Below are 21,213 nucleotides of genomic sequence, written 5' to 3'. Positions count from 1 at the left end.
TGCTTCCAAGAGGGTATTTAAGAAAACTGAATGGGAAAAAGTGGCCCTGATCATTTCCAGAATTGAGCATAGTACATTGTTTCCTTTACTTGAAGCGATTTTAGATGTAAAGTGCCTTTGTTTTTGTAAATTTCATTCCTTTTTCATTCTTGTCAGTTTGAAGTTTGGATCACCACTAGAGGACACTATGTTTCTCTATTATCCATGTTTCAATGCACAGGGAATTGGCTTACAAACACATCACACACACACACACACACACACACACAAATTGAAGAACAGTTTTGCAAAAATAAATTTCTTTTATTTTAATTATGTGGAAGAAAGAAAATAAAATGCAGACCTATGCAAATATTGTTTTAAAAAGATGCAATGAGAAAAATTCACTTAATTGTAAAAGGTATAGAATAGAATTCTACATTTTTTTCTTGGTCTCGGTTATAGCTACAGACTTATGTTAAAGAGATACATGCCATATATAAAACTGAACATCACCAAGTATAAAATCAATTAGAACATCAAAATATAATGTCCAGTGAAATATCAGTAAATTGTCTAACATAATACTTCTAGTCTATAATTAAAGAAATATTTACTTCATGGCTATTTAAAACTTGTGATTTCAGGGTCCACCTGGGAAGGATGGGCTGCCAGGACACCCTGGGCAACGTGGGGAGACAGTAAGTAACTGTTTCTGAGTGAAATTTTCAATCTTTATTTTACCTCATTAGTTCATAGAAGCTACTTATTTTAACATTTAAATGACCAGCTTGAGAACAATGTAGGAATGAATTCCATTAGATCTTTTATTAAAACATGAATAAATACATCAATAGACCAATGTTTGTACCTAAACAAATATCCTTGAAAAAACTGTTATGTTGATTTATTTAATTAATCTTATTGTTAATAATAGTACTTTAATAATGAGTTGATGGAGAAGAACCCATTATTCTTTGGATGCTTTCATGATATGTCACACATTACTGTAAGTCATGCACATAACACAAAGTTCTTTCCAGAACTAGAGAGTGAATTCTGCTGATGTTAAAACCATAAGGGTATAAGTGGTATGGAACTATTTCAAATGCTTCCTCTCATGTTGAGTAGGGAACTGTAGATTGAAAAAAGTAATTTTGTGTTATTTATAAATGGAGAAATATAACGTTAAACAAATTAACTGAGTAATCCATCTTATATATGATGATGATTGGGCACAGGAGAAATTGTCAACTCCTCGATGGCTTAAGAATTCTTGTGGGTTAGTGATTTATTTTATCACTGTTATGAAACTACATATCTGAATGTACCAATGGGTTGTTATTCTAGTCAGAAATCCTCAAGGTTTGGCACATATCCTTGGAACATATTCTTGTTTCTTAATATTGGTTAATTTTATCCAGATTTCTTGAGAAAACCACAACATAGACTATCTTTGACTGCGTGGTTAAAAATCACTTCAAGGCTTTCTGCCAACATGAAGACATATTTGGAATTGCATAGCCATATGTGTTAACAAATCTTAAAATATTATTAATTTTCTGCCATGGGAGAAACAGTCTGTCAGCAGCAACCCAATTCCTGTCTCACTCTCCAAGTGACAATTCTTAGTTTAACAGCTTCCTAATTTTATCCAGGCTAGAAATTTCAAAGTCTGGACTTTCCAAAGCTGAATCAAAATGATTTATAGTGGGACCAAAAAATAAAATTGTTTTGAGTTTCCTCTTGGGAATGATATCTCCATGATGAGGAAAATATAGATTCTCTAAATAAGAATCCACAGTGAAATTTACACTCAAATTCCCACACAACATTCCCACTTAAATCTTGCATCCAATCATTTTAACCATCACATTATTTCCTGGGAATAACAGGAATATTTTTGAAATTGTTTTTGAGGAAGGAATACCTAGAGAATTACCATTTTCAAATCACTTTGTCTTCAATTTAGTCAAGAGCTTCTGCTTTTCTCTGAAATAACTATGTCATATATAATATTTGAATTTAAACAAAGAAGAAAAGAGCATATTAACTAATGCCTCTAGGAAGAATCCTTCTCTCTAGTAGTTAGTTTCTCATAGACAAAGGCCAGGATTATTTTTGGGAAATTATATTTCTGATTTCACAACCTCTTTTCATAGAAGAGTGAATCACCCTATGGCCAGGAACTGTTCTTTCTCACTTTATTTTGCTGCCTAGAATTCAAAAGATTTCTTTGCATAAGATCAGAATCTAGACTGGATAGGCTTTGTATATATGTGTTATCTTATTTCAAAGAGGAAATTATTTCATTATTTTTTAGCTTCTTCCACATTCCTAAATTCAAGATTCATTTTGATGCCTTACATTTTCAAACTTTTTCAAGTCTCAGAAAAAATCAGAAGCAGCTCCTATTATAGTGAAATATCTCAAATCTGTCTCAGTGACACTGCTAAATCCAGTATTGATGCCAAAATTAATAAAGTCCCTTAGAGATTATTAGAATAGGAATTACATTTTGGTTGGGTCTTAGATATTCCAAGCTACCCATGAATATATCAAATTAATTTCTGTTTTTAGGGACTTTAAAAGGGCATCAGTTATTCTAAAATTAAAAAGTAAGTTTGGTTTTCTTACATGAAAATATCAGACAAGCAAACCCCATTCTGATCTGTAAGAATTCTACTGCGTGTAGTTTTTCTGTACAATCTCTGGTGTAAATTTATCAGATACTTGCAAATGCAATAAATGTCTTGAATAAGCAGACATATGGGCAGTGCTCTCTTCCAGCTCCTCCAAAATCCATCACCTGCACAATTGGGCTAGCAGCCAAGCTTTTCTCTTTCCCCTTAGGATGCATGAGTGCAAATGTGGAATGTAAATTTTTCATAGACTTTCCTCAATGAAATATTGATTTTTAATCAATTAATTTTAATCAATTGTTGTTAAATTCACTTTTTGCTCTCACATTCACTAAGGAAAAAGATTTTAATATTTTTTAAGTTCAGAAAAGCATTTTCTCCTTCAAGTCAAACTTGAAGGAGAAGGGTAATCCAAACAAAGGGAACAGGTCATGCAAATGTATGATTCAGATACAGGTGAGAAGATTAGTGTGGGTAGAACCTAGGACACATTTTCAAAGCAAAAGATGTGACTGGCGTAGCAACAAGGTTGAGATTGTGCTGAACTTTGTCATCAGTATTACTTGACATATGTTTAGCAATGAGTTGATTAAATTTGCTTATGTGAGATAGTGATTCTGGCTAAAAGTAGATAAATGAGTGAACCTGATTTGAAAAACTGCAATCATCAAAGAAAGAGATGATTGCAGTTGAATAACACAAGTCTACTGGGACATGAGAGAAGCTCAATGTTGAGAGTCTCTTAGGTGACACTCTAGGTTTAAATGACTGAGTCTGATAGCTGCAGGAAAGTGTGTGAACAGAGATACTTCATTAATAAAGAAACAAAAGAAATAAAGAAAACCACAACTCAGAGAAGGTACTTCCAGTGAGCACCATGTTGGAAATGTTGGAGACAGAACCACATACAATTGGAATGACCAATAGGCCCTTATTGAAAAAGTGTCAGGGTTTAACATAGATCAGTGTTTTAGAAATAGTTTGGAACAGGTGGAAGAATGAATCATCATAGAGGTAAGAAATGTAGTCATGGAGGTTGTTGACAAAATCCAGAAGTGTACATATTCATACCCACATATATTGTGCACATGTATATGTGTGTTTATATGTGTTTGTGTATATAATCTGAAAATCTGATGACAGATTTCCAAACTTCCCAGTTGCTAAAAAGTTAAAATTAAGCAAACTGCTATTTTGACTACAAAATTCTAAATAAATTTTGTGATAATTTCACGCAGGATTAGTGGGTTTGGCTATTTAGAATGATAGCTCAAGTGGAACCCTGATAGTCTTAAGAATTATAGAGTTTTATGAGGCTGGGCTTGTGGCTCAGTGGTAGAGCACTTGCCTCCCACATGTGAGATCCTCAGCACCACATAAAAATAAATAAATAAAATAAAGGTATTGTGTCCAACTACAACCAAAAAGTAAATATTAAAAAAAGAATTATAGAGTTTTATGTTTTCCTTCTGATATAAATTATAATAATTATAAATTCAGATTCCTTTGACTTATAGAATTTTGCTATTACAAATAATTCAATCATAATTACCTGGAAGGTTGTGCTACAAATATGGACTACTAGCTTCTTTTCTTGCTAATTTTATTATTTCCAGTTTTATTACATGTTACAGTGAACAAAACTTTTGTAAACACTGTTCACTTTATTTTATTCTTTGGAATGTTTTCCTCCTAGTTTTTTCTATCTATTCTCCTAACTGTTAAATGTAACCTTACTCACATGAGAAAGCACTTTGTCTATCATAACGCAATTATACAGAATGAATAATCCACGAGTCTAGAGAAATGTAGGTACCAAAATAAATTCCCCAAAGCTTGATTTAGTAAAGGCATTCTGTTCACATCAACCAGATTCTATTTTAATGATTGCATTATTTGCAAGGTGTATTTATAACAATATTCTTTTGGGTTTTTAGAAAGAACATTTGTAAAAAGATGAAATGATTACTAATCATGCAAAGTATTCTCTTGTATATGTAAAATATGTATTTTTGTATCCTTTTATATTTTATGAGATTTTTGGAATGCATTAAAAAGAAATATATGCAGATCACTGACTATAGATTTATCTACGGATAGAGAATCAGTGGACTGTTTTAAAGAATGTCTAAATCATCATTTATTTCATCCATAAACATTGCTATGTTAACATTCTATATGTTGTTTGACCTGGTAGAACATGGCTAAGAATACATTTGTGCTCCAGCTTAATCATACTGCCTTATATTTTAGTATATTGAAAATAATCATTGCATTACAATGTGAAGCAGTGAAGATAGCAAATTTTGGATTTTTAAAAGAACTGGAATATGTTAACTCAGATTTAAGCAATTGAGGTATTTTTAGCCAATAGTTGACTTTCTTTTAATAAAGTTATTCAATTGTCAAATTTTAATTTATGCTTTGTCCGTTGCATAGTTTTTACAGATAATACTTTGTTTCTTTAGGGATTTCAAGGCAAGACTGGCCCCCCTGGGCCAGGAGGTGTTGTTGGACCACAGGTATGTTCCTTTATTTTGCTAATGATATATATTTTTATGTTTATCTTTTTACCATAATAAGTTGTGTAACATGGATCCATGTTATTATGATTCCAAATGTTGTATTTTTAAATTTCAGATCACATTTAAGTATCTGAAGATTACCAACCTCAAATGATATTCAGCAAATAACTGCTTAATTAAAGCAGGTTCTCGTTTGCCTGTATCAATAAAAGAGAAGAATATATAATGAAAGTGTATCAGAAATTCACAATGAGTTTAACACTAAAGCCTGACCATGGCACCATCTATATTTTATGAACCCCAAATTCTTTCTAAAGAGTTTGTCCATTTAGAATTTAAAATTACAAAATGACTTCAGGCCTTTGAGTATTAATTAGGCCTAGAAGAATAAGATAAAGCTCAGAATACAATATTTATAAATTTTAATATTTGTAACTTATTGCATGTTTTTAAGGGATTTTGTCATCATAACAACAGTTATTCATATCAGGAATAAGTATTATTTTGTTTTCTTGAGCATATGTGAAATATTGGTTAAGACAAGAATCTCTCTCAAGACAGGTAGCAGACAACTAAAATATTAGAGAAATATCCTAAATTATGGTATCACAGAGCTGCATATAATAATTAGTGTACATAAAAAATAAAATTGTTATCCTTTCCCAAAACATATGGACTGGACAGAACACTTTTAGTTTACTCAGCAGGAATTTTACCCCTGGTAATAGCAAGTTAGAGTAAAGCAAGATCAGTTGGAGAAATGTTTTAATTATTTATTTTTTTTACTCTTTTTCCTATTAATAATTTGTTCTCAGTACTTTGTAACTCATGTATTCACACATACACTAATATGCATCCCTCCCCAGAGAAACAAAAACTACACTCTTTTTCTAAGAATTTGTGTGGCAAAAGCAAAAATGAAGAATCATTGGATTTCTTAATAATTTTATTTCAGAGAATAATTTCAAACCTAAGGGAAAATTTTAACTCTTTGTTCTTTTTCCAAGGAAATACAGCATGCATGTCATCATGCATTTTTTTGGTGTGTGTGTGTGTGTGTACTCAAGGGTTCTTTTTAAAGATCTTCAGTTTTAATTATAGATATACAGTGAAATCTATTTTTAGGAAATACTTTTATATATGAATAAATATTTAAGTAATACAAATATATTTCAATGTATACCATACATAGCAAGAGTGAATATACATATATTAAGTATATATTGCATATTATATACATTAATCAATAATTTGAAAGCTTCCTCTGAAAATACTTTTATTTTCTGTTTCAAATAACTTCATAACCATTTTCTTTGGAAAAAAGAAAGAATAACTAGAGCATAATTCCTATTATACTCAATATCTCTGAGGAGAAACTGAATCAGTCTATCTAGAATGTAAACATGTTGGGTGTCTTAACTGAATATTTCAGGAACTGATACCTTTTGAAAATGTATCCCTGCCAAATGCAGACATCTACAATTCTGGGACCTGACTTGTTTTTTTTCCTCCTACTTTATGTTAAGGCATAAAAGTAGCAGGTATTTTATTGAGTATGCATCTTCATTGATATATTTTTCCTATTATGAATGGAAATCCAACTATTTTAAAGACAACCTTAATTCCCCCAGTGGCACATGCCTATAATCCCAGTGACTCAGGAAGCTGAGGCAGGAGGATCACAAGTTGAAAGCCAGCCTCAGTAACTTAGTAAGACCTGTCTCAAAATAAGAAAATAAAAAGGGTTTGCAATATGACTCCATGGTTAAATACCCCTGGGTTCAATGCCTGGTACCAATTAAATAAATCAATAAATAATTGAACTCCCTGTTTTAAATGTAACTATATTTTCATGTTAGAATAAAGGGAGTGAGGTAATGGAAGAAATAGTTCATCTTTTTTTTTTTGTATAAATCTCTGCCCATTTTTGTCTCACTGATATAGCTATTTAATTAGTAACAACATCATATCATTTTCTTGCGAATCCTGGCATTCGAATAAAAAATTATCTTTGGGAGAAAAACTTTTGCACAATAATAGTTGAAGACTTCCAGTTATTACATAAAGAAATATAAATCTAGAAATGTGTGCCAATATTTGGGGCACATGTGTTCTTTATACAAGACCAAAAGTTAAAAATATGTTGCATTTTTAGAAAAATAACAAGGAATGATATTCCAAAGCAACTTCAGTAACACATTCCACTGTATAACAACCTTAACATTTGGAATTTTCCTCTTTATATATCTTTAACTTAAATCCTTCATCTTGCTGTTTATTCTAGGTGAACATAGAGACCAGCTGGTCACCATTCCTTGTTTATACTTGATAGCTTGTTACACGCTAGGACCACAAATGGTACCAGTCAGGGGACATATTAATGACCTGACATTTTTCATTTTGGCATTTGCTGCAATTTAAGGGACCTGGCTATTTGTTATACCTTTGGCCTAAAGGAACTTCTGGCCCAAACTCACTGCTTTCAGGGGCCCCCTGCCACATTCCTTAGACTTTTTCAAATGAATATAAATTAGAAATAGAGAGGTCTCCAGTGCATGGAAATTCCAAAGAGAACTACTTGAGTTTTTGAGTTCCCAGGGTCTAGGCTTATTATCAAGTAGTGATTCAGTAGAGTACCTATCAATATATCACCAATGTCTCTTTGTTAAACTGATTTAACACCTTATATAAAAAGGGAAATGGCATGAAACTTGTTTTTTTTTTGTTGTTGTTGTTGTTTTGTTTTGTTTTGTTTTTGTACTGGGGATTGAACCAGGGGCATTTGATCACTGAGCCACATTTCCAGCCCTATTTTGTATTTTTATTTAGAGACAGGGTCTCACTGAGTTGCTTGCCATTGCTGAGGCTGGCTTTGAACTCAAATCCTCGTGCTTGAGTCTCCCAAGCTGCTTGGATTACAGGTGTGTACCATCATACCTGACTTCCAAAACAGTTTTTAACAATACTTGGACTGCCCTTACACTGAAGCAATTCTAGTATTAAACAAGGAAAATATCCTTTTAGACTTCATGTATTTTTTTTTTCTTTTGTACACTTGGATATCCTAACCACGATTGCAAGAAATCATTTCAGACTTTTGTCAGATATGTTACTGTCAGCGTTTGATAAGAAGTGCTTTTTAGAACAGCATGAAAATAAAGGAAAAGGATAAACTTTTGTACAAGGGAGTAAGATATGTTTTGAGAATGCATTATATTTGTCAAAAATTAAAAGAGCAAACTAATGTGGTTTTGCTTATCTAATTCAGGGACCAACAGGTGAGACTGGTCCCATAGGTGAACGTGGGCACCCGGGCCCTCCTGGCCCTCCTGGTGAGCAAGGTCTTCCTGGTGCTGCAGGAAAAGAAGGTGCAAAGGTATGAGATGCTCAAGGACTTGTCTTAGCTCCAAGCATTCATTTGCTTTTAACTGTACTGCTTACCACTTCTCCAGAGAGTCTCTCTATTTTGTTAGTATTTAAATTAATGTCAGAAAAACATGTCAGGAAGATATTTAGTATAAGGTTATTATACTTGAAGATATTACTGAATAATGGAACAGTTATCTCATTGGTCATAAAACTATTGATTTATACATATAAATCCTTAAATTAAGGTATTGTTATTTCATTTTAATGTACAGGACATTCCACACAAAATTTTCATTATTAAGTAATTTTTAAGCTTTTCTGACAGCAGGTTGGAGGTAATCACAATTTTGTTCATACAAACGTGTGTAGAAATTACTCTTTATTGATGGATTTATATTATCTTCTTTAGGGTGATCCAGGACCTCAGGGTATCTCAGGGAAAGATGGACCAGCAGGATTACGTGGTTTCCCAGGTGAACGAGGTCTTCCTGGAGCTCAGGTATAATCAACATATAAATATGTGTGTGAATGGAAGTGCTTATTAGAAGCATTTTTTCAGAGCTTAAATAGAGTGCTGAGTATTTAAGACAATATATGTAAACATAAGCATTTGATTATCATTGTATATATGCATATATGTTTGTATCAAAAAATACTTCCTGACATTCTCATTTTATCAATTGTACATCTCCTTCCATTTATATTTAGTTCATATTGATTCATTTTCTTTGATTTTACACTTTTCCCAGGGTGCACCTGGACTGAAAGGAGGAGAAGGTCCCCAGGGCCCACCTGGTCCAGTTGTAAGTATGATGATAATCCATAGCTACACTATCTATGGTTGTGAATCACAGCCATTCTTTCATTACTCTCCTGCTGTGATCTCACAGGGTGTAGGAGAGAAAATAAACACATGCCAATCAAATCAGTCAATGCCTGGTTTCTACTAATTGCACGTACTAATGAGTGCAGAAACAGAAGGGTTTAGATGATTGGAAATATTTGCTTCTGCTTCTACTTCTGTCCAGAGATATAAAGAGCTATTTTGCTTCTTACCATTAGCAAAGAAATAAATCATAATTATGAGGAATAGAAAATCATGGTCATGGAAACCATGGAGAAGCTGTAATTTGAATTCTTTTTACTCCATCTCTCTTCCTCTCGTTTTAAAATTAATCATAAAATAAGATTGAATTGCTTATATGTTATATTCAGTCATCATTTGCTACAAAACAGGCTTAATTTGAGATTCTAAGTACTTCATAAGACTCATGTTTTGTTGGTGATATAAATAAACCCCATAAACATGAAAATACATGCCATTTTATATATGATACATATCGATCTATTTAGTCAATTTAACATTATGAAATAATTGGCAAATGAGTAAACATCAGATTTTTAATCTCTTCTTCCTGATGATCATATGTCTAAATAGACTCCTTTGAGAACCATTGAATGCAGTCTTCATGTTTTTCCTCGAATTCAATTTTATTCCTGTCTGTACTCCGAAAAGCCGCTGGACCAGACCAAAGGCAATATTTGGTGGCCTTTTCTCAATCTCCATCTTTTTTCATCAGCCTGATAAGTGGAAAGTTGCTTTAAATCCCTTCTTAACTACCATCCACAGCATGTTGAAGTCATATCAGTTCCACTTTCAAATGTTTCTTTATCCCTTTTCTTCATTTCCATCACCACACTCTGTTCAGATTCCTTTCATTTCCTCCTTGACTCGCAGTGTCTTTCTCTTGACTCCATTTTCCTTCACTCATCAGTCAGTTTTTAAGATCAGTTCTAAATTTTAGTTTAATGCACCTCCTTACCCATGCCATTCCTTTGCTTATACCTTTCTCATGGCTCTACACTGTGCCTTCAGAAATCAAACTCCTCATGGCTACTGGGTCATCTTGCCAATTTGATTCCAATCACCATAGCCTATTTTCCCCCTAATTCTTCCCCTTTAAGTCTACCCAGTCTAAGGTACTGAACATCTTCTTGTTCCCCAAACCACCACGATCTTTTCTACTTTGAGAGAGTATGATTTATGCTTTCATGTTCTTCTAGGAAACTGCATTTTTTTTCTCTTTCTCCTTGGAAAAATCGCATTTATTCATAAATGTAGAAATTTCTATGGGTCATTTATTAGTGAAACTCCCCCCTGCCTCAGAGTTCTGACTTCTATTTTATAAATTATATTGGAATATCATCAGTTGCCTCTCTTATTATTCTGTGAATTCCCTGTATTACTTTGGTTATGTTCACAATACAGCACCTGGCACACAGAAATCATTCCATACCTTTCTATTTAAGTATAATAAAGCCTGATATATGAGTAAAGTCTCTGTTCCATAACTAATACTGAGAACACAGCAAGTATAGCATTTTTTTAGGGTGATTAACATTATTCTTAAACCGAAGATCTATAAATCATTCAAATTGGTGAAGTTTTTTTTAAGGAAAAATAATATATTTCAATGAATATATTTAACTTTCCGTGAAATTGATAAAATCCAATGTATAAGATTGTTTTACATCCCTCAAAATTTAGTGGTGGTAATGTTAGCAGGAAAAACAGCTGAATAAGACAAAAGTTTTTATTTGGACATAAAATCTTCAATAACTCTAGTAGAATGCAATACATTTAATTGGACTTTCAGGTTATAAGATAATCTTATTTTAGGCAAAAATGATTTTTTAAATCAATGATCATTGTACTAGTGAAGTCTGAATTATAACTATAAGAATTGTTTTAAAATATTTTTTAGGACCCATGCAAATAAGTGTTTTCAAAGCAATTGAAACCAATGTGTATGTATGATGCATAATTAACCCTCTGGGCATATAGTTTACAGAATATTTATTAGAAATTGTCCAGTTAAATATAGAACAACATATAATATGAAAGTAAATGTGCTGTTTATTTAGTTGCCTTCAACAAATACTTACATAACAATTACTAAATACTTTTTTCTATACAATTAAAAACAACAAAAGATGTCACTTGACTCAAAATATGATAAATGGTTTTGAAGAAAAGAAGTCCCACCAAAGATTAAACAGCACTATCAATTGATTGGTGATTAAAAGCCTAATGACATACAAGCAATAGATATTAATTCTATTGCTTGTATGTCATTAGGGAGAGAAGAGAAATCAGTGGAAAGGCCCTTCAACTTGGCTTTACAAACAAAGCACAGGAGATTACAAAACATAAGACAGAACACATGAGGAAAGGATAGAGTGTTTGAGGTCGTATCTAGTTTTACTAAAGTAGGGTAAGCTTTGGAAGAAGAAGTAAAATTTTTTTCAATTCTTGCTGGGAACTAGGTACTCAGCTAAATATTTTGCATCATGTAAAGCTAAAGCAGAAATAGAATATGGCATGTGATTATTGAAGCTCTAATATGGTAAGTGGGAGTTAATTTGAAGATTTGACATCTTTGGAGCAAGTTGATTAAATAAATAAATAATGAATAAATAAAACTTTAGGAAAACAAGCTTTTCCCTTAGTGTAAAATATATAATGAAGATGGGAAAGGCTAGATGGTTGTAAACATTCAGGGGCTAATTTATAATACTATAGTGAGCCATTGACCAGGCAAGTGGGGAGTCACAGCACGGTGCAGATGTCAACACAGGAAGGAAGAGTAGCAGCACTGTTTTTTTTTTGTTTAATTTTGGACATGGGCAGTGAGGAAAGACAAAAACCAAATGATAATGTCAGGCTTGTGTTTTTGAGGGAATGACAGTTTAATGATGCCTTCCAAACCTAGAACCATTTTGCTTCATCTGTATCAACAACAAAGGGAAAATTCATACATAAAAATTTAAAACCTCATGAAAGTCACAAAAAAATGTTTAAAGGTTTTTATACTTTATTAGTAGAAATGTTTTTCAAGTACTCACTTTGACATAATCTAGAATAACTACTTATTCTGACAGTAAATTTTCATCCAGTTTTTCAAGCATAAACCAATTAAAGCTATTCCCCAGTTGTTGGAGGAGGACGCACTGAAAAGAGAGACAACCTTCATGGGAATGGGTTTCCAAAACTGTGGCTATGATCACAGTAAAATATGGAGGAGGGATTCAAGTTGAGGATTCCAGCCTGTAACAAGTGCCAAACAAGCCTCCATTGGCTTCAGTTATAGCAGTCATTCAGTCATGTGCATGTGGAAGTAGACTTTGAAAAAAAAATTATTCCAACTGACAGAGATTAAAGCAAAGCAAAGCAGAGCAACAACAACAACAATAACAACAAAAAATTGGTCTTCTAGATGCAAACTCTAACCTATCTAGAAAATTAGTTTATGTTAATTATCATTTTATAAGAATTGATAATGTGTAGTTTTATTTAAAATGAAGGAATCAGGAATGATGATTTTTTTTTTTTTGGCAAGAAAAGTAACAAGTTCTGTATTGTGATATTAATCAAAAAGATAACAGTGGAATAGTAGAGGGAAATGTCTGATCTGTTGGGGACAGATCTAAAATTATAAATCTTAAGAGGAAAACAGCATAGGAATATTCTATAGAACTCCTTTGTTTTATAATGGGTAGGTCTGATTTTATATCAGTCTCAAATTAATTTTACTTTGGGATATTGACCAAGTAATTGTAAGTACAGAAGAAATGCACAGAAACAGAGAGTGTGGAGATTTAGCATTACTCACATTAGGGGAAAGAAAATTAAAAATTGATGAATTGTCTAAGGAAAAGAATGTGAGTAAAGAAGAAATGGGAAATAAAAAGGAAATAGAAAAAGAAAACAAAATATTATTGAGTGTGCATTCTTCCAATCCTTGTTTTGAGTACTATATATTCATTATATTCTTGCAAATTGACATGGTCGTATTATTGCATTTCATTTTTAAGGCAAATGATCTTAGGCTTAGAGAAGATAATTAGATTGTATAAGTTTAAAGTCCTTTATCTGCAGATGAAATTCATGATATCTCATTACATAAATTCCTTTCTAGATATGTAGATCTCTCACTCTGTAACATCTTCTTAACTAAATTTCCCTGTCTCTTTTCCTTCCTCCCTCCTTTTTGATTACATTTTTCCAAGTTGTCCTGACATTTCTATACCCTTTTTATTTATTTTTATTTTTTTGGTACCAGGGATTGAACTCAGGGACACTTGGCCACTGAGCCACATCCCCAGCCCTAGTTTTTTATTTTATTTAGAGACATGGTCTCATTGAGTTACTTAGTGCCTCCAGGTTGCTGAGGTTGACTTTGAAATTGTGATCCTCCTGTCTTAGACTCCAGAGCCACTGGGATTACAGGTGTGTGCCATCACACCTGGCTTCCACACCCTTGTGAACAATTTTGTCTGAAAGAAGAGTCAGAAGAGCTAATATTCCAGATAACTCGGCTTTAATACTCTTAACAGTTTCCCTGTAGCCCATTGACTGTTTGAATGAATCAAAGACTAAACTGCTTAAACTATCATAGCAAAGATTGAGTCCCTAATGATTATAGATGTTTTTCATGTGTCACAACCATGCACCCTAAACTCTGTATCCTATCTATATTTTCTAATCCATAGAAAGCAAATACAATATTTGTAATCATCCATCTAACTCTGTGTCCATCTGTTTATTCACCTATGAATATATTTTGCACCTGTTCCCTTTATTCATAATTCATTCAGAAATAAACAGAGACCAGAGAATTTGCATCACACTGTTATCACATTCTCTCACAATGAGCTTACTAAGCTCTGCCTGGTCTACATGGAATGCCATCCTCTTGTGTTCAGAGAGACAGTAAAGCATAAGGACATGCCTAAAGACATGTCTAAAGAATGTGCTTGAGAATATGGGAGATTGCTTTAGACAGGATCCTATTTGTAAATATCCTCAGAAGAAATCTCTTGATAATCATAACTCTAAAAGTATTCATTTTAAGTCTGCTTTTATAGAATTATTTTATTTTTCTGTGGTTTCTTAAATACTTAACTATTTTTCTTTCAGTTATTATGAATTTTGAAATGCAGAATTTCCTTCTTCCTTTGGCTTGCAAAAATCATGGAGTCAAAATTGAGTCTCAATAGGGAAGATCGATGCCTTATTATCACTTTTCTAATCTTTTGAACATACTTATTATAAAAAGTACAAATTTTGTACATATTTTAATATTACTTATTATGTTTTATTCTCATTATTTTTTTAACTTCTGGATAAGATCCATTAAATTGACTTTATAACTCATCAATGGATCATGGCCTACAGGGGGAAAATCCCTTGTCTGTAGGCATGTTTAGATTGCTAATATTTTTAGCTTCATATAATGCCAATAAAATATTATTTGCTTACCTGTCTTTCATGCTTACCTGTTTTTTACTTATATTCTATTTTATATATTATGTATTCTCTGTAAACTATTATAATTTTTTTCTTTTGGAATGACAATATATCTGAATATACCATCTATTAAGATGAAGTTATACAGATCCATAAAATAGACTTTTCCTACAAAGAACTTATGTTTTACTGAGGATGACAGATAAGAAAAAAAAATAATAAGTATTAAGTGATAAACTAAAAGGCCAGAGAGACAAAATTGAAAATAATGCTTTTTGTCTAAAAGAATTATGTTGGAGTTGGAGCTATAAATTAAAAATCAGTTTTATCTATGAAAAATAATTTTTGTGTGTGCTGAATTTAGTCTTGAAGTTCTCATTCTTGTTTTGGTCCTGTTAGGAAAGAACAGGTATTTTAAGATAATGGTTTTCTAAAAGATTTTGCTACTAGGAGTAAATGTATATTGAGAAACAGTTCATAGTTCTTGCACTTAAGAAAAAAAAATTACCAACAGAGTTCTGTGACTTTGTTCTTTTTAAGTCAAGTCAAAATCAAGTGCTCACTGTATGCATGATATTGTATCCAACAACTGGTTGTAGATGCCAGTCAAAGCCTAGGCAGGTCTACTGATCACAGGGATTTAAGCACATAGTAGGTGACTTGTTACACACATGAAACAGAAAGCAGCAAGGAGTGAAGAATGAGAGAGGCAGGCAGTGCAGCATTTTCCTGCATATTGAAGATAAACTGGGTAAATGTTTTGTATATATATAAACATGCCATATGTGCAGATATGACATATACAAATTCTCAGCTTTGACTTACCCCCTCTATTTTCCTAAAGGAAAATCAGGAGAACATTTTCCCTAAGTAATGTTTTCTCCATATCTTATGATATGAAATCATCTCTTTACCAACAATTTCTTTTTCTTTAAAAATATGACTGAAACAAATATGATAGGGTGGTTGGTAAAGCCTTTTATCTTTATATTTCTTTCCTTCTATGCTACTTTTTATGATAATGCATATCTTCTCTGTTGTGGCCCAGGTTGATCTCAGTAAGCTATTCTCACATGCAGCTAGGGATGAGAGACAGGTAGAGCCAGTGTCAGAGACCAATGACCAAAGTTTGCAGAACTGCATGACTTTGATCATTCAGAATTTATGCTTTAAATTCTAATAATGTCTGATATCTCATCTAAATTTTTGGCCTGTGTGATCTAAAATATATCATTTGAAGAGTAGAATTATATCATACTAATCTTGCCATGAAGGTCAATTTGGCCTTAAAATTGACCTACTTGAATAGCTCGGTATTACAAGAACCTCTTACGTTTATGCTTCTATTCTCCCCATAGTAGATACATGTTAAGTGAATGCTAATGAGATCATTTGTCTGTTTATCAGTTTCATTTACTTTATAGATGCTCCTCAGAATATGAAATACACATATAAAATAACTGATAAAATATCTATATTAGTGTTTCCCTCTGTTTAAAGCATTTGAAAAACAGCCCCTGTTCTCACTACCCCAAGAATAGAGAATGATGTTATTGTGGCTTGTTTCCTTGTCATTGTGAGGAAGAAGACACTGAGAGGAGGTTGCAGAAAGAACTAAAACTAACAATATACATTAAAAAAGGAACTAAATATAGATATTTAAATTCCTCCTTTTTGAAAGAATGATCACTTTTTATTTGAAAAAGAGAAAAAAAATCCTAAGTTTTCCATAGTGGTTATTATTGAGTACTCAAATATAATGATACTGTAATTATAATATGTGTAATTCAATACATATTAAATTATTGCCTTTACAAAAAGGTTTTTGAAAATATATTTCAGTTGCAGAATCACATTGGTTACAATAACCCACTTGAATCAAATGTATGAAAGATGATATGTCATGAGCTTTGTAATGTTTTGAACAACCAATAAAAAAAAAGAAAATATATTTCAGGTTTACAACATGATGTTATGGGATATATTTAAATAGTGAAATTATTACTATAATAAAGCGAGTAACTTTCTATCACAGTTATTTTTTTATGACAAGAGCAGCTGAAATCTACTTATTTAACCTCAATGCATAGTATAGTGCCCTTTTATTAACTTGAGTCCTCATGCTGGGCAGTAGATCTCTTCACTTGTATATCTTACATATTTCCTATTAGCTCCTGTATGAAAATGCCACATCATAAAAATAGTGCAGATATTTAGTTATTCACGATAGCAAGGTCATGCAAATAGAACTTTTAAATTGTCATGTGTCCATTGGTATTTATATCACAAATCAGGAAACTGATATTTCTCTAGATTTTAACCTTTCTTGAAAATTCTTTCCAGTTCAACACTTTTAATATGTAAAATAATCATCATTGCTCTAGGGGCAAACACAAAAACAGTTTAATGCTGTGTGGAGAAAGTTCCTCCTCCCCCACTTTACTTTAACAATACCATATTACTTCTTGGATCTTAGTTATCTCTTCTATAAAATTTTACATATGCAATTATTTGAGATTATATAATTATTTAAAAATATACAGATGCTTATGTATAGTTTTCCAACATCTGTTGCATTCATACTTTAAGACAAGAATTGTTCAAATAATTTCAGGTGTTATCAACATATTAAATATCACACAAGCCTCATGATAGACTGTGTCCCTAATTTATTGGTTAGCAAATGACTCTTAGAGAATTTGCTCAAGATCAGAAAGTTAGTGCTCTGATTCTGGAATGGAAAAGATTGCACATTCAATTGATACACTTACTTAGGGCCTGCTGTTTTCCAAGTGCTGTACTCCAAGTGCTGGAATCATTGACAAAAACACACAGAAGTTTCTACCTTTGTGGTTCTAATCATTGTGACTTTAACCTGTATTTAAATCTAAACATACATCTTAGACATAATTTTTCATTTATTGCACAGTTGTAAAATTTCTTATTAACTGTACAGCAGTGCAAAAATTTTATCATTATACATGTCTACTCTTTATGAAACATAATTCATTTACAGTGCAGGTTTCTCAAGGGCTGGTACCTATTGTAATATATTTTGTATCTCCAGTAAGTGTCACTAGAGAGTGGATCCTCAGTATGTTTTTTATTGAATATGTAAACTGGACCCTCTTTTAATATTGGATTTAAACTTCAATTTATAAAAAGAGACAGAACTTCTCTAGTGGTTCAATTGAGATTAAAGGATTCATAAGTCTTATTCTTTTAAAGTTGGCTTGGGAATATTTAAGATTTGCAAATTTTCTATGTATCACTTGCTTAATCAGTAGGTACCATCAGAGATTTTCACTTTTCATTTATTTATGTATAAAATAAAATCACTGCAGAGCATGCTGTTATTACAAATATCTAGGCTTATAGAATATTTGAAATAACTAGTAGGAAAGGAAATTGAAATTGTACTTTGGGGCACAAATATACATTTAAAAAGTCTCTTCTTGTTTTCATCATTTGTTTCAAAGTTTATGAGCTGTGACAAGATCATGAACAATATTTTAACTACAAAGAGGTAATATATTTTTGTTATTAATTTTAATGCAGGTTTCACAGAAAGATGGTAATCTGAAATTTAATCTTATGAATGCTTCAAGGGAGAAATTAAAATAGTTATGCTTTGTAATAAAAGCATAAAGTATCTACAAACTATACAAACTTTCATAGATTCAAATCGGCATTTCATCTATACTTGAGTCACATTAATACAATTATTTGAAATATCTTGATTAACTTTAAATATTAAAGACACCTCGTTGTTAATTTAATATGCATTCTTTTTTAAAGAAAGAGCCATAAATTATTTCCTTGTGACATATCAATCATAATGTATCAAGTTAAGGCAGCACGTATTTCTTTTAATTCTAGTACTACATCTTTTTAGGGAAAACACAATCAACTCTGTTATTCTGCAAGTTTTTAAATTTCTGTTGATTAGCAAGAGAGCTTTTTAAAAAAATCCAGCAGGTGAGCTTTTATAAAAATATAAATGCATATCATTGATTTAATTATGTTCCATATATATTGCTATTGTTTCTATTATTTAATGTACATAGTACATATTTTACTTTTTGGTAATATCAATGAAGAGAGTGGGGATATTTTTAAAAAGGAAATTTAGTGTTGAGTGCTATGCTGATTTATTTAGAAAATAATTGTAGCAAAACTGAAATACTATATGTAAGGAATACTTAAAAGTATTTTTCTCTTCTAATTCTTAGGGAAATACTGTTTTTTGGTTAAAGGGTTTTTTACTTGTGATTAAAGAATGGCTGGAATTTTTTTTTTGATAGTAAAGGAAAATACCAAGACTTCTTACATCAGGAGATAGTGTAACCAAATATTCAGAGATAAATTGGACATACTGTGTAAGCAACAGTGAGACATGTAATTACTAGAAAAAAATACTTTTCGCCTGGAATTCTGAAACCTAAAGTAAAAGCACTTCTAAGTATTTGTGTATGAATGTTTTTATGGAAAGATCAGGATGAATATACTCTGAAGAAGGTGTATTTACTCAAGTAATTTTAGACTCAGCATCAATAAGAGAAAGATTTAACTTTTCAGATCAGGGCAGCAGTGTGATAAAAGAGCCCCATGGTGTCTTAGATAAAAGGTTTGTTGAGTAGTTAGTCAAGCTGAAAACAGTTCTTTGGTGGTCTTGAAAATGGAGAAGAACTATTTGGATAAAGGAAAGCACTTTCACCCATTGAAAGTGTTTGTAACCAATTTGAACTTTAATGGAAAAAATGGCCTTAAATGGCTCTATTTCTTCTACTTATCAAAATTTAACACAATATATATGTGGGTAATGTGGGTGCAAAGAGAGTCAGGGAAAAATTGTTCCCCATTTATAAAGTCCTTAGTAGGTTCTTTTGAATTATACATGACAATAGGATTCATGTTGACATAATTATAAAAGAATGAGGTATAATTTACTCTAATTCAGTCCCTAATACTTCCTCTTTCACTTTCCTCCTTCCTCCCCCTGTTCCTTTCCCTCTACTGGTCTTTCTGCTGTTTACTTAGTGTCTTGTGGATGTACATGGTGATGAGATTCACTGTGGTATGTTAAAATACCTTACATATGAAAAGTATTTTGCACAGTTATTGTTACATTTTAGGCTTGAAAATCAGAAAATAACAAAATTTCTTTACATAATCATCTTCTTTCTAGTAATCCTCTTTATCTTTCCATTCTCACAGTTGTCCACCTCCATAGCCTGCGGTGATACCATAAAACAACAGAAATGAGAGAAAATAATATTTATTGGATTACTTGGGTAGACTTTCAACATTGGGGTTTAGACAGGATTAAAAACCTAATGATTTTATGCCTTGATTTATCAGAACTGCATCTCTTTTTGTATAATCAATTACAAATAAAATATATCATCACTTATATAGGATGCATATTTTATCTTTGAAAAAAACAATGGATGGTAATCCTTTCCTGAGGTTTACAAGTGGAATATTAAGATGTCATACCTACAAGGTACATTGATCAGTTTTTCTGATAGTGAGAATTTATCTTAAGGGATGTCAATTGTAACCTGAATGAAACAGAATAACCCTTGTTGCATTATATATTGTATTTTGTTGATGTATTTCTATTACCAACAAAGGAGTATTTTTATTACTGAAAACTTTCTCTCATTTTATTAATTCAGGGAATATCTGTGCATCTCACTGCTCCTCCCAATTCCTCCCTTTTCCCTCTCTCTGTTTGGTTTCCCCTCTAATAATTAGCAGCATATCTTTGAGCTATTTTTCATTTAGAGGTGCACTTCTTGACACTGAAACACTCCAAAGACTCTGCCATCATTATTTCTCTTCTTTACTGGCCTCTGCAGTCACTCATCAGAACTGTGCCACTTGACTTAACAGATAAGCCACTTCTTAAAAAAATTATTTTATTATTATGAAATTAAAATAAAATAGATTGATAGCACTGCAGAAGTTTATTACTTGAAAAATGCTAACATGTTTTCCCTTGTAACTGTGTATGCATTTTTAGTATTTGGGATACTTGATTGGTAAATATGTACTATTTACACAATTTTTTCATTATTATGCAATATGAAGACTATTTTCTAGATTTGTCTTTGTACATGTACTCAGAGCTCAGAAATGTCATTATTTATTTAAGTCAACAACTAATTTCATAATTTCTTTAACCATAGTTTGGCAACGTTTCTCCAATTATTTCTGCATCCCTGTGTTTAAGTTACTCCATAGTAATGATAGTGGTTCAATTAGTTATAAATCAACAGAAATGAGAGAAAATAATATTTCTTGGATTACTCTATCTCCTATAAATCTGTATCCCTTTCATTTATTTTATTTAACTGTTATATTCAGACAACTGGCTAGTTAA

The 21,213-nt window shown here is 31.9% G+C and overlaps 1 protein-coding gene across 3 annotated transcripts in view; it reads left to right on the top strand.

The window, feature by feature from the left end:
- The window catches only part of Col11a1 (collagen type XI alpha 1 chain), a 210,341-nt gene that overhangs the window by 131,973 nt on the left and 57,155 nt on the right, over positions 1-21,213 (top strand). For all 3 annotated transcript variants that reach the window (XM_027943110.2, XM_027943108.2, XM_027943109.2), the window contains 5 exons: positions 627-680; positions 5,090-5,143; positions 8,415-8,522; positions 8,925-9,014; positions 9,265-9,318. In XM_027943110.2, coding sequence (XP_027798911.1) covers positions 627-680; positions 5,090-5,143; positions 8,415-8,522; positions 8,925-9,014; positions 9,265-9,318 — 360 coding nt within the window. The remainder of the gene's footprint in view (positions 1-626; positions 681-5,089; positions 5,144-8,414; positions 8,523-8,924; positions 9,015-9,264; positions 9,319-21,213) is intronic.

Source organism: Marmota flaviventris, chromosome 10 (assembly GCF_047511675.1).
Source record: "Marmota flaviventris isolate mMarFla1 chromosome 10, mMarFla1.hap1, whole genome shotgun sequence".
Classification (NCBI taxonomy): domain Eukaryota; kingdom Metazoa; phylum Chordata; class Mammalia; order Rodentia; family Sciuridae; genus Marmota; species Marmota flaviventris.
Note: the sequence above shows the minus strand (reverse complement) of the source record. Positions and strands in the feature narration are given on the sequence as shown.